The 11,982-nt window shown below is 49.1% G+C and overlaps 1 protein-coding gene and 1 long non-coding RNA gene across 2 annotated transcripts; one reads left to right on the top strand and one right to left on the bottom strand.

The window, feature by feature from the left end:
- Nucleotides 1–4,275: 4,275 nt before the first annotated feature.
- LOC118008396 lies at nt 4,276–7,557 on the bottom strand. Its single transcript, XR_004678690.1, has 2 exons — nt 7,217–7,557; nt 4,276–6,807 (listed from the first exon to the last, which is right to left on the bottom strand). It is a non-coding gene; the product is annotated as an uncharacterized LOC118008396 (long non-coding RNA).
- Nucleotides 7,558–7,644: 87 nt separating this feature from the next.
- LOC118008395 (tubulin beta-4B chain) lies at nt 7,645–9,856 on the top strand. Its single transcript, XM_035001956.1, has 3 exons — nt 7,645–7,803; nt 9,054–9,162; nt 9,508–9,856. Exons 1-3 carry the CDS (start codon nt 7,747–7,749, stop codon nt 9,624–9,626), a joined length of 285 nt encoding a protein of 94 aa, XP_034857847.1. The 5' UTR covers nt 7,645–7,746; the 3' UTR covers nt 9,627–9,856.
- The last annotated feature ends 2,126 nt before the right edge of the window (nt 9,857–11,982 follow it).

The raw sequence follows: 11,982 nt of genomic DNA, 5'->3' as shown, positions 1-11,982 counted from the left end.
TTCTTTCTTTCTTTCTTTCTTTCTTTCTTTCTTTCTTTCTTTCTTTCTTTCTTCTTTCTTTCTTTCTTTTTCTTTCTTTCAGATTTTACTTATTTATTTGAGAGAGAGCAAAAGCAAGAGAGACCACAGAAGGAGAGGAAGAAGCAGAATCATCACTGAGCAGGGAGCCCGACACAGGGCTCAATCCCAGGACCCTGAGGATCTGAGCCAAAGGCAGATGTTTAACCAACTGAGCCACCCAGGTGCCCCTTCCTCCCTTTCCTCTTTCAACAGTCACAGCTCTGTTAAATCTCTCTCAGAGGATGCCTTTCCCAACATAATTGTCTCCATCTTCTTTAATCTCCTTCTTTCTTCTAATTATCAAAAAAAATCTCGTATTTCTTTGTAAATACTCCATTATTTACAGAAAATAATCTATTCTGTAAAATGTTTACACTAATTGTAATTTATGTTACGATATAAAAGTTAAGTTGCATTTGACTAATTGACATGCTATGTTTGGTAGACAGATCATTAAACATTTATTAATTTTACTATCGCAGTTTTCTTTTCATATTCATATTTTGGAATTTTATCCCTCCCCCTGCACCACTCATCTCAAACATTTTCTTAGGTCTTGAAAACTAGTAAGTGCTATGCTTGCAGTGGTAAGACAGTAAAATGGGTAAAACTGGCCTTGCTGACAAGATGAAAAGAGTGGAAATAACAACTATTCCATGTAATTACAAAAAACAAAAGAATATTGGCAGTGCGTTACTGAAGCATCACACTCTGAGTGTTCAACAAAATTCGGTACAAATACTAAATTTAACAAACTTAATCTACCACATATTTGAAATGCAGCCTATTACTATTTTTGTACTGCATGACAACCAGGCATGAAGAATAACTGATTACAAGAACATACAATGGGGAAAAGACAGTCTCTTCAATAAATGGCGCTGGGAAAGCCTTAAAAGAATAAAACTGGGCCACTGTCTGGGAGCATACACAAAAGTACCCAAGATGCGTGAAAGACCGGGATGTGAGACCTGAGACTAGAAAGGCAGCACAGGTAGCAATTTCTCTGATATTGGCCGTAGAAATATATTTCGGAAAGGTTTCCCAAGGCAAGGGAAGCAAAAGCAAAAATAAACTATCGGGATTACATCAAATTAAAAAGCTTCTGCACAATGAAGGAAATAATGAAACCAAAATACAACCTACTGAATGGAAGAAGATATTTGCAAATGACATATCGGATAAGAGGTTAATCTCCACAACATATAAAGAACACACACAACACCAAAAAACAAATAATCCAATTAAAATACGGAAGGAGGCCTTGAATAGACATTTTGCCAAAGAAGACATCCAGATGGCCAACAGACACACGAAAAGATGCTCAACATGACTCATCATCGGAGAAATGCAAATCGGAACTACAATGAGCTATCACCTCACACCTGTCAGGATGGCAAAAAGCAAAAAGACAAGAAATAACAAATGTTGGCAAAGATGTGGAGAAAAAGGAACCCTCGTGCATTGCTGGTGGGAATGTAAATTGGTGCAGCCACTGTGGAAAACAGTAGGAAGGATCCTCAAAAAATTAAAAATAGAATTACTATATGATCCAATAACTCCACTACTAGGTATTTATCCAAAGAAAATGAAAACACTGATCTTCCCTGTTTATTGCAGAATTACTTGCAATAGCCAAGATATGGAAGCCATCTAAGGGTCCCTTGATAGATGAATGGATAGGGAAGGTGTGACGTGCGCGCGCGCGCGCACACACACACACACACTGGAATATTACTTGGCCATATACAGGATGAGTTCATGTCATTTGTGACAGCATGGATGGACATAGAAGGTATTATGCTAAATGAAATAAGTCAGACTGAGAAAGACAACCACCACATGATTTCACTCAAACGTGGAATCTAAAAAAAAAAAAAATGAATAAACAAACAAAGAAAAAGCAGAATCAGACCTATAAACACAGAGAACAAGCTGATGGCTGTCAGAGGGGGTATAGGGAGTGGGACAGTGGGACACACAGGCTTCCAGTAAAAATAAAATAAAACAAAACTGATTGCAAATAAATAGTAGTATTTCTGCACAAAGCAAGCATTTCTGGCACTTAGTTGGGAAAAAAGGAGGGCAGCAGGAATGAGAAACAATTTTGGGGTTTCTCTGAAGACTCCCGGCTATACAATGCAGCAGACCCCAGCAGACTGTAGTTTTCCACAGTTTAAATGAGCTCGATCCAGTAAACAAAATGTACCTCAATATTATTTCATAGCTAAAAAATAGGCACTTCATATATTGAGTGCCTCCCTCTCCCCGCCCCCCAGGTATTTAATGAGTGGTGGTGGTTGGTTGGTGCTCCCAGGGCCAAGCCCGATCGTGAGCAAGCTGGACAGCCCATGCTGGTGGTGGGCAGAGAGGAGGTGGCTCCTATGTCTGGGGCGGGCACTGAGAAGGCCCGGAATGTTCTGGGAGGGCAGAGGCGGGCCCAGGCTGCAGCAGCTGGGCCAAGGATCCGGGGAAGCCACTCTTGCCACTCCCCACCAGCCACCACTGGAAGCCTCTCCCCCAGCATGCTTGGGGCAGAAGGCAGAATTATTAGGCTCTGCATAACCTAATGGCTTTCCCACCACCGGGAGGAAAATGCTTCCCATAACGGCCCTTTGCCTTGACAGTGAAACAGAGCACCACTTGAGCCCTGGAGCTTCCACGAAAATGACCTGCACCTTTTGTGCACCCGGCTTGGCCACAGGGGAGTCGGCATGGTTGGCCCAGATTCTTTGCAACTCATTGGTGTGAAAAAAAGCCTGTGTTCAGAAAATAGGTGGCGAGGGAGCCAGAAAGTTGGAAAGTGATGGGCACTGGGCTCTCTTGGGTTCCATGCCTCCTCCAGGAGCTGGTCCAGTCCCGTGAGGGGTGCTATGGCTGGAACTTCTTGCAGAGTGTGGTGACATGCACTCCCCTGCAGACCCTTTGGGTCTGGGAGGGGAGACAGCATTCAAAGGCTGCCTCAGCTCACTGCCTGCTCAGTTCTTCTGCATGTTTATTTCTATAGTAGTGCCCTTCCTTGCTAAATTAATCTCAGGGAAAAAGGGTCAGGATTATAATATGAAGATGTGTACACCATATGATAAGGTACAAAGGAGGGAGCATCACAGAGAAAGTGATGACATTGGAGTTGAGCCCTGATTTGTGGAGAGGAGCTTCCTAGAAGAAAGGAAGGAAGGAAGGAAGGAAATAGTAACACTAATTATAATAGCTAAGATTAATGAAACACTTACTATGGAACAGGTGGCATTCTAAGTGTTTTCACATATCCATTCATCCAGTCCTTGTAGCAACTCTAGGAGGTAGGTGCAATTATTATTACCATTTTACAGCTGAAGAAATTGAGGCACAGAGAGGTTAAGTAACTTCCTCTTAGTCACACAGCTAACAAGGGTCAGAGTCAGGATTTGCACCCACTCCATCCATGGCTTGTGCTCTTAACTCCATCCAGGGAATGTGAGAGTGGGCTGAATGGGGGGACATTCATTCAGGCCATGTGAACAGCCCTGGCTGTATGAAACAGTTTGCTTAGAGAATCTGGTACGTTCCGGATGCTCTAGATTATAGGGAAAATGGTAGCATTTGGGAAAAGGTTACATATGTTTGAAAATTTGTAAGAATTGTGATTTAAGTCATGGCATAAGAAAATGCAGTATTTCTTCATTTTTTTAATGTCTAAGGCAAATGTAATTGAAATGATGTTAAAAAGGAACAAACAAAAACACCCAAATGACCAGGAAAAGGAAGAAGAAAAGAAAGTAATGCATCAAACATAAACAGTGAAAAAAAAGTACATACAGAGAAGAGTAGAAAGACATATTTATGTTCTTTGGTATTTTCTAAAGTTTCTAATTTCATAGTCAGAAAATATGTATATATAAAATAAGTTTTCTTACCATAATAAAATATATATGTATATACAATGTGTGTGTATATTATACAGACACATATTTGTTGTTTTCAATTTTGAAAGGCCCAGATTGACAATTCTAGTAAAAATAACACATACTGGGACATGAAACATTTCCAGAGGGCTGAAAAACATTACCTTATATTACTTCAAATTGCTATTCTCTGGTGCAAAAATTTATAAACTATAACTTGGTGGAGTTGATATTTTCAAAGTAAGTTAAATTGGGGTTCAGACTATTCATACTTCAGGCAGTCTTTTTAAAAAGGAAGCATTTTAAATGCTTTAAGTAAAATTCCTCCATCTTCATAAAGAGATGCTTTTATTAAAAGCTTGAAAATGTGTGCTCACAGTCGAAGGAGCAGGCAGGGCTATTTTAGAGGCGTTTCACGGGAAAGAGAAATTGAGGTGCCTTGTCCCCTGGACCCTCTCTGAGGGCACAAACAAGTAGGCTGTGAGACTGTTCCAGAATAATACATGCGACTTGATTGCTGGAATGGTTCCTGGGTTTTCGTTATTCTATTGATGTTTTCCAAATGTCAGGATCCCAGTGAAATCTCTTTGAAGCAGATCACCTGTGTCCCGCCAGAGACGGCATCCACTAAGAGCAGCCCTCATCATGGACATCTCAGGCTTGCGGGGGGCGCTTTCACTACGATCCTCTCACCCAGGGCAGGAGACAAGAAGGGCAGGCAGAGCGAAGGGGAGGATCCTGAGTCCGTCTGTAAAATGCAGGCAAGGCCCAGCCTTCTACCGGGAATTCACTCCTTTCTTTCCAGTCTGAAGGTTGTCAGCATCACTCCAAAGTGCCTTCAGGGCAGGGACGGCTCACACACTTGATGTCAGTGACATCAGGTCCAAAAGCAGGAAATGACATGCGACGGCCGGAGGATGTTGGGACCCCTCCCCCTGACCCTGCCCAACAGCCAGAGAGCTGCTCCTTTTTGGACAGGAGGGTCTTGGGTGGGGGTGGGGGGGAACCACCTTTCCCCAAAGCTTGCCAAAAGCCTATTCCAGGGGAGAGGGGAGGATGCGCCGGCCCCATTCCCTCCTGCTCCCCTCCCCGGGGTGGCGGGGGGTTCCCCAGACCCGTGCTGGTGCTGCTGATGCCCACATGGAGGAGAGTAAGGGGTCACAGCTGTCGGATGAGTCACCTTAGGCTGGGCAGGCATTGTTTAAAAATCTGCCTGTGTGCCTCTTTGATTAGATTCCAACAGACAACAGGGGCGGGTACTGGGGGAGGAGCGAGCAGATGAGAAAGCAGGCCGGTGCAGACTGGGTGGCAAGAGGAGACAGCCTGGGCAAGGACATGTGCTGCCGGTAACCCACGGGCAGCCCTCCTGTGCCCGGGCCTGCTGTAACCAATACTGTCATTGATTTATCGACTGCGTGTGTACTAAACGTCCAGGTCACATTGTCTCTTAGACTCACAACATAACACAAGTGGATTTCCATGTTTCAGATACGCTAACAGAGGCTCAGAGAGGGTAGGTGACTTACTTAGTGACCCAACCAGCAGATGGTGCCCAAGCGGAGTGGGCACCATCCATGAGGGTGATCTTTCCCTTCCACAGGTAGGGAGATGCCCACCTGTTAGGGTCCCATGTCCCCAATATTATTCCTTCCAGGTCACATCTTCTATGCCTACTTGGCCCCAAATCCCCATCTTGAAGGAAACAACAAAGACCAAGAAGCAATTATCTCCAGAAAATCTTTATGGCGCTGTGTTATCCGTGAAGTTACCCGGAGCAGGGCCATTCTCTGGAAGGGAAATGGGAGGCTCTGTCTGCTCATGAACAGCCCAAGAAATGGGAACTGGAGGTAGAGATGGGGAGAAGGTGGAGGCCAAGCCCTCGGAATGTAGGAACAACATCAGTGGGAATAGACTGTGCCCTGGGGGCCCAGCTGCATGGGGAGGGGAGAGAGGAGGAGAGAGCCAGGAAACCCATACCCCCCCCCCGGCCCTCCCCCCCGGGGCACCAGGCACCTGACCGGTGCTGAGAGGACCCCCGAGGACTGGCTCCCTCAGGCAGGCGTGATGAAGCCATGACGTTGCCCACCTCTGACAGATGCCCACTATTAACACAGCAAGCAGGCTTCATACTTATAACAACAGCATCACCTTGGGTTTTATGGGGGCATTTCTGCTCCATAAACTTGACCTGCTTTCATATAGAGCTTCTCATTTCCTACTCACAAAGCTGGCTGCAGGGCACCTATAATTATCGTCATTTTATAGTTGGAGAAACTGGTCCCAGAGAGGAAAAGGAGTATGTGTGGGCAACAAAAACAGTCCCCAGGTCCCCGCTCACCTAGCCCAACGTTCAGGATCATCTTTGAGAACAATTACGATTGGGTGTTACCTCATGCTGACCAAGCCTTTAAAACTCACCTGGGCTTTGTCTTTGTAGAAGGAATCCAGATGACTTCACTTACTAGCTTTGTAGCTAGTCAGCTCTTTGAGCCTCCTTTTCCCAGCTGTGAAATAGGGATAGTAATTATGTCTACTCCAGAGCAGAGCTGTTCAATGGAAATACAATGTGAGTCACATAGGTAAGAACATTTTCCAGTTTAGTCACTACTAGTGTAGTAGTCATTTAAAAAGGTTAAAAAAAAAAGTGAAATTAATTTTAAAAATCTATCCAAAATATTATTTTGAGATGTAATCAATATACAAAATTAGCAATGGAATATTTTACAGCCTTTTAACTTACTGAGTCCATGCAATCCAGTGACTCTTTTACACTTAGAGCACATCTCAATTCAGACTACCCACATTTCAAGGGTTCAGTAGCCACACGTGGCTTAGCGGCCTTTGAACAGGACTGTGCAGCTCTCTAGATGGCAGCGAGGATTAGGTGACATATTGAATGTAAGGTGTGGGTACCTGGGGGCTGATGTGCGGCTGTTACATCCTCTCGGACCCACACGTACGCACGCAGAATTTCCCACATTTAGATGGCCTTTACAAGGACCCAAGAGCCCAATGCAGACATGAGACAAATCCAGCACCTTCTAAACGGACCATCTTCCTCACAAGTAGAAGTAAAAGCCGCCCCCTCCCCCCATCCTCTCTTTCCTCCAACACAGTTCCCATCTGCTCTCACCGGGGAACCCCCCACTCTTCCCCATCTTGCACCCCCTCCCCGCGTTTAGACTGGCTGCTGCGAATTCCCACCCGGAATAGGAAGAGAACGGGGCCCTGGGAGGCAGGAAAGCTGAGGAACAGCTGTAGAGCCCACTGACCATTCTAGGCTCCCCGCTCCAAGAGGGTACTGGCTGCCTCTCACCTGGCCCCGGGAGGCGAGGACCCTCCCACCCCCGTTCCAGGACCCAGGTGTCCAGCCCCTGTCGGGCGTCCAGAGTGGACGGGTGGGGGGATGCGGTGTTACTGAGGAGCCAGTGCAAGGTGGGGCCGCGTCGGTGCCTCGAGCCGACCGCGGCGGGCTGGGCCGGAGGCCCCGACACCGCCCTTGGCGGCCGGCCGCCGGCGCCGGGAGCCCTCTCGCGAGCCGACAGGCGCGGACCCGGGCCTGAGCGCCCCCGCACCTCGCACCGCGCCCCAGCTCCCCCTCGCGGTGCCGCAGTCCCCGCGGCACCGCCCCCAGCCCCGCCCGCCATTACGTCATCGCGGGCCAGGCCGGGGAGGGGGCGACTCCCCCGGTATAAAATGCAGCGCTGGGGGGCGGCGACTGGTCTCTGCTGCGGAGTCCGCCGGTGCCGCCGCGCGCACAGCTCCGAGGGCCAGCGCCAACACCCTCTCCGCAGCCGGCACCATGCGAGAGATCGTGCACATCCAGGCGGGCCAGTGCGGCAACCAGATCGGCGCCAAGGTGGGCGCGCCGCCGTGCAGGGGCCAGGGAGGGGGCGGCAGGCCCCGAGGGTGCCGACCCGGGCCGGGGGTGGCGGGACCCCAGGGTGCGGGCCGGGGCAGGGGCCGGGGGGAGGTGGCGGCGGCCCGCCGGCCCCGGTGGCGCGTTCTCGGCGGGGCCGCCGGGCGGGGCCCAGGAAGCCACACAACCTGCCACGATGCGCGCGGCGACGCATTGGGGTGTGCCTTTAATCAAGGCCCTGCGAGACGTGGTTGGCATTTTCTTGGGTGTATTACCCTCTAGAATTTGCATAGGGAGAGCGGTCATATTAATCCAGTGGCCTCATGTGGAATTTAATTAGTGAATTTTCCTCTATAGTTTGAATGAAAACAATGCACTGTCACTGCCGTGACATGCTAGAGTTCTTGTTGGGTTTCAAAAACGGGGATTTAGAGAACTTCCCTAATATGAGCACCCTCGACATGATGAGACATAATGTCGGAGTCTGGCTTCCTGTCTGCGAGGCGGCAGGTGACGTCCCGGCGCTGTGACTACCGACCGCAGTGGGCGAGGCAGGAGCCAGCCTGGTGCAAGGGTGTGGGCGGGCGCCCGGACAAGGACGTGGTCTCTTTCACAACCGCCATATTGCCCACCCCAACCTCCCCGCCCCCTTCCCTGCTGCAAATTCACAATGGAGCCTGTGCCCTCACCGTGCCCAGCTCTACCCACTGTCCCCGGTCGGGATCCCAGACTCCTCCAGCCTGCCCTTCCCCACCCACCCCTGCCGAGGGCAGGGGCGGCAGGCCCTCTGGATGTCAGTGGCCTAAAACTGCTCTGCCTGGAGGGCTGGGTGGGGTTTGCACCAGGAGACCTTGATCCCTGCAGGCAGTTGAGGGGTGGGGTCCAAGTGGTCCTTGGTCCTGGCGGGACCCACCCATCGGCTGGGATGCGGTGACATTCAGCCCTGCCTGGGGGTGACGCCCCCCCCCCCAACCTCCATGGCTTTCCCTAGAAGGGCATCTGCTGTGCCCACCCTCCTCGCTCAGTGCCCTTCCCAGCTTTTCAGTCTGTCGCCATCATATGGCCGATGCTCTGCGGATTTCCAAGCCCCTCTGCAGCAGCCCCTGGAGGAATAGGGGGGTGCAGCTCTAGGACTCCTTCACTGGCTGACCACAGTGGCCGCTGTTCCAAGCACATGAGAGGGAGAAAAGAGGCATCCTTACCGATATTTAGGATGCCAGCCCATCATGTGATTTCCCCCCTCCCCCCAGTTTTGGGAGGTCATCAGTGATGAGCATGGGATCGACCCCACTGGCAGTTACCATGGAGACAGTGACTTGCAGCTGGAGAGAATCAACGTGTACTACAATGAAGCTGCTGGTGAGTACTTGAATGTTTTTGCCCAGTCAACCTTGCTTTGCATACTGTGGCAGACGGAATGTACTAGGACAGACAAATGACAAAGACGTGCTTCTTGCATTCGTTTTAAATGTCAGCTGCTAAAAACGACACGTTCTAGAGCTCCTCACGACTCCTGCATGTTGGCCATGACTAAGCATGCTGTTATCTCCTCTTCTGAGGCAGAAAAGCACCTCTATTCGCTCACTTTTGTCTCAGATGCTAGAATGTTCTCTAATGATTCTGCGGTGAAAGGAGCATAGAGCACAGCCTTGTCTGTGATCCCTTTGCCCGCTGCACATCTAAGGGCGGCTCTGTTCCCCACAGGTAACAAATACGTACCTCGGGCCATCCTGGTGGATCTGGAGCCGGGCACCATGGACTCCGTCAGGTCTGGACCATTCGGCCAGATCTTCAGGCCGGACAACTTCGTGTTTGGTATGTAGTCACGATCAGTGGCAACTGGCTCAGTGAGTCTCCCTTCTCAACACTGTGGAAGTCAGAGATCTTAGTGCTGAATGCCAAGGTGGAGACTGTGTGTCCACAGAGAGCCCTAGGTCCTGGCCTAATTCCACCTAATCCTGGGGCGACCACTTCTCTGGCCCCTCTCTTCTGGCCCCTGGTCTCTGGGCAGTTCAGAGAACAGTGTCAGCCTGCAGAGGGCCCCTTCGCTCCCCGACCCCCGCCCCCAACTACAGAGTAGCCTGTGACAGGTGAAGAATACAGAGCAGTGACTAACCTTTCAGCAGGAGTCAGAGAACCAGGGCCAGCAGGTAAGCACGTCAGGAAGCCAAAGGCCAAAGGCACAGGTTATGACCAGACATGGGGCCAGCTGCCTGGAGCCCATCTTCTTTTCGGAACATAATGTGCCCTTGCCCTTGACCATTTATTGTACCTACTTTAGGTATGTTAAATACTGAATGCAGACCTGCACAAATGGGTCATGAACACGGTACCTTTATAGGCCCCTAATGGTGCCCAAGTTCATCCACAAATGAAATGTCCTTCCTACAATCCCAATACTAATAGCAGAGGAACAGGAAGGGTGAGATAGTTCTTAGCAGTTCCACAAAGAAGCAGGACAACTTCATATGAGTCACCTGTGAACAGATGAGGCTGCCCAGAAGCTGACGTGGTCAGACCTGCATTCATAGCTCCCAATCAAGACCATCGAACTAGTTCTGAACTGAAAATCCTGTTTCATGGGGCTGGGGGGAGGGAGTCCAGGAAGGGACTGGATATTTTAACTAGTGAAACAACACCTCAGGAATATGGAAATTACAGGTATCTGAAAAGTATGGAGAAGATAGACATCATTAGCTAAGGAACCAAACCCGGACAATTGGCTGAAGTGTATGTGTCAACTGATATGAAGGAACTTTCTAAGGAATGTCTTTGTAGCAGATACTGTTGGTGCCTGCCCATGCTCCTGGGACACTCATTCTTCCTAGACTCCCTACTGCATGTCCTGTCCATCGTACCCCTCTGGAAATGAGGACTGTTGAAGGACAGACTAGAGGCTAAATAGCCCAGCTTCCCCAGCTCTTGGTGAAACCATTCTGGGTGATGGTCTGCTTCATCCCTTACAGATCCCCCAGCATGGAACCCTGTGCCCACCCCAGCACCTGCTTGCAAATGTAGCCTGGGGTCTTCCCTTTCCTGGCTCAGTTCCCTACTACCCTCCTGCTGCTTCCTGGAGTAAACTTCACTCAAACCCTTGTCTCAGGTTGGCTTCTGGGGGACTGACCTGAGACACTCACCAAAGAGGAGATGCTGTAGTTTTTCATTGCTAGGTAACAAGTTACCACAAACTCAGTGGCTTAAAGCATCACAGTTGTCTTACAGTTTCTGTGCTCGAGAGTCGTGGGTTTTCTGCTCATGTCCTCAACTGACCATCCTGAGCTGCTCCATCTGAAGCCCAGGGCTCTCTTTCATGGCCCTTGGGTGGTTGGTAGAATCCAGTTCCTCGTGGTCATAGGTCTGAGGCTCAGGTTTGCTTTTTGGCCATTGATCAGAGGCCATTCTCTGCTCCTCGAGGTTGCCTTGCACATGGCCCTCTCCACTAGGTGGTAGTTCCTCCTTCAAGGCCAGCAGGAGAGGGTCTCTACTGCTTTGAAATTCTGATGTCCTCTTCTGCCACCAACCAGAAGAAAATTCTCTGCTCTAAAAGGGCTCATGTGATTGGAGGAGGCCCACCCCCATAATCTCACTATTTTAAGGCCAACTGACTTGTAATCTTAATTATATCTGCAAAATCCCTTCACAGGAGTACCTTGATTCGTGTTTGAACAACTGGGAAAAAGTGTATATACGCCAGGGCTGGGTGGCTCCCAGGGCTGTGTTAGAATTCTGCCTACCACAAACGGGCCGTTTGGGGAATCAAAAGCACATGGTCTATGAAACTGGTTCCAACATCTGAACCTATGTTCACAGAGTAAGTGATGTTCCTACTTACTAGTGGTATGGCTTTGGGCAAGTACTCAATCTCTCTGAACCTAAGCTTATTTTTCCAAAAAACACAGTTATAATAGTATCTGCTTCAGAGGGTCATGGTAAGGGTTAAATGAAATAACATCTGGAACGTACTGGTCACAACAGTGCAACAGTTGGTGTGCAGTGAGCATCCCGTTAAGGAAGGTGTTTGAGGATAGGCTATATGACTTCTTGTTCGGAATTCTGCAAGGGGGAGAGGAACCAAGATAGATTAATTTTGGAATACCTTTTAATTTTAGAAAATGTGATTTTCCCTTTTGACCAGGTCCCTTTTGAAGTCTATGGATCTATGTGAATATTCTTGGAAGA

This window comes from Mirounga leonina, unplaced genomic scaffold, assembly GCF_011800145.1.
Source record: "Mirounga leonina isolate KUSES-001 unplaced genomic scaffold, KU_Mleo_1.0 Mir_125298, whole genome shotgun sequence".
In the NCBI taxonomy this organism is placed as follows: domain Eukaryota; kingdom Metazoa; phylum Chordata; class Mammalia; order Carnivora; family Phocidae; genus Mirounga; species Mirounga leonina.
This window is presented reverse-complemented; position numbering and strand designations above follow the sequence as displayed.

Bases quoted from the DNA above. Each gene is read 5' to 3' on its own strand.
- LOC118008395 (XM_035001956.1), top strand. From the start codon at position 7,747: ATGCGAGAGATCGTGCACATCCAGGCGGGCCAGTGCGGCAACCAGATC. The intron at 7,804-9,053 runs GTGGGCGCGCCG...CCCTCCCCCCAG, and splicing joins GCAACCAGATCGGCGCCAAG to TTTTGGGAGGTCATCAGTGA. The intron at 9,163-9,507 runs GTGAGTACTTGA...TGTTCCCCACAG, and splicing joins GTACTACAATGAAGCTGCTG to GTAACAAATACGTACCTCGG.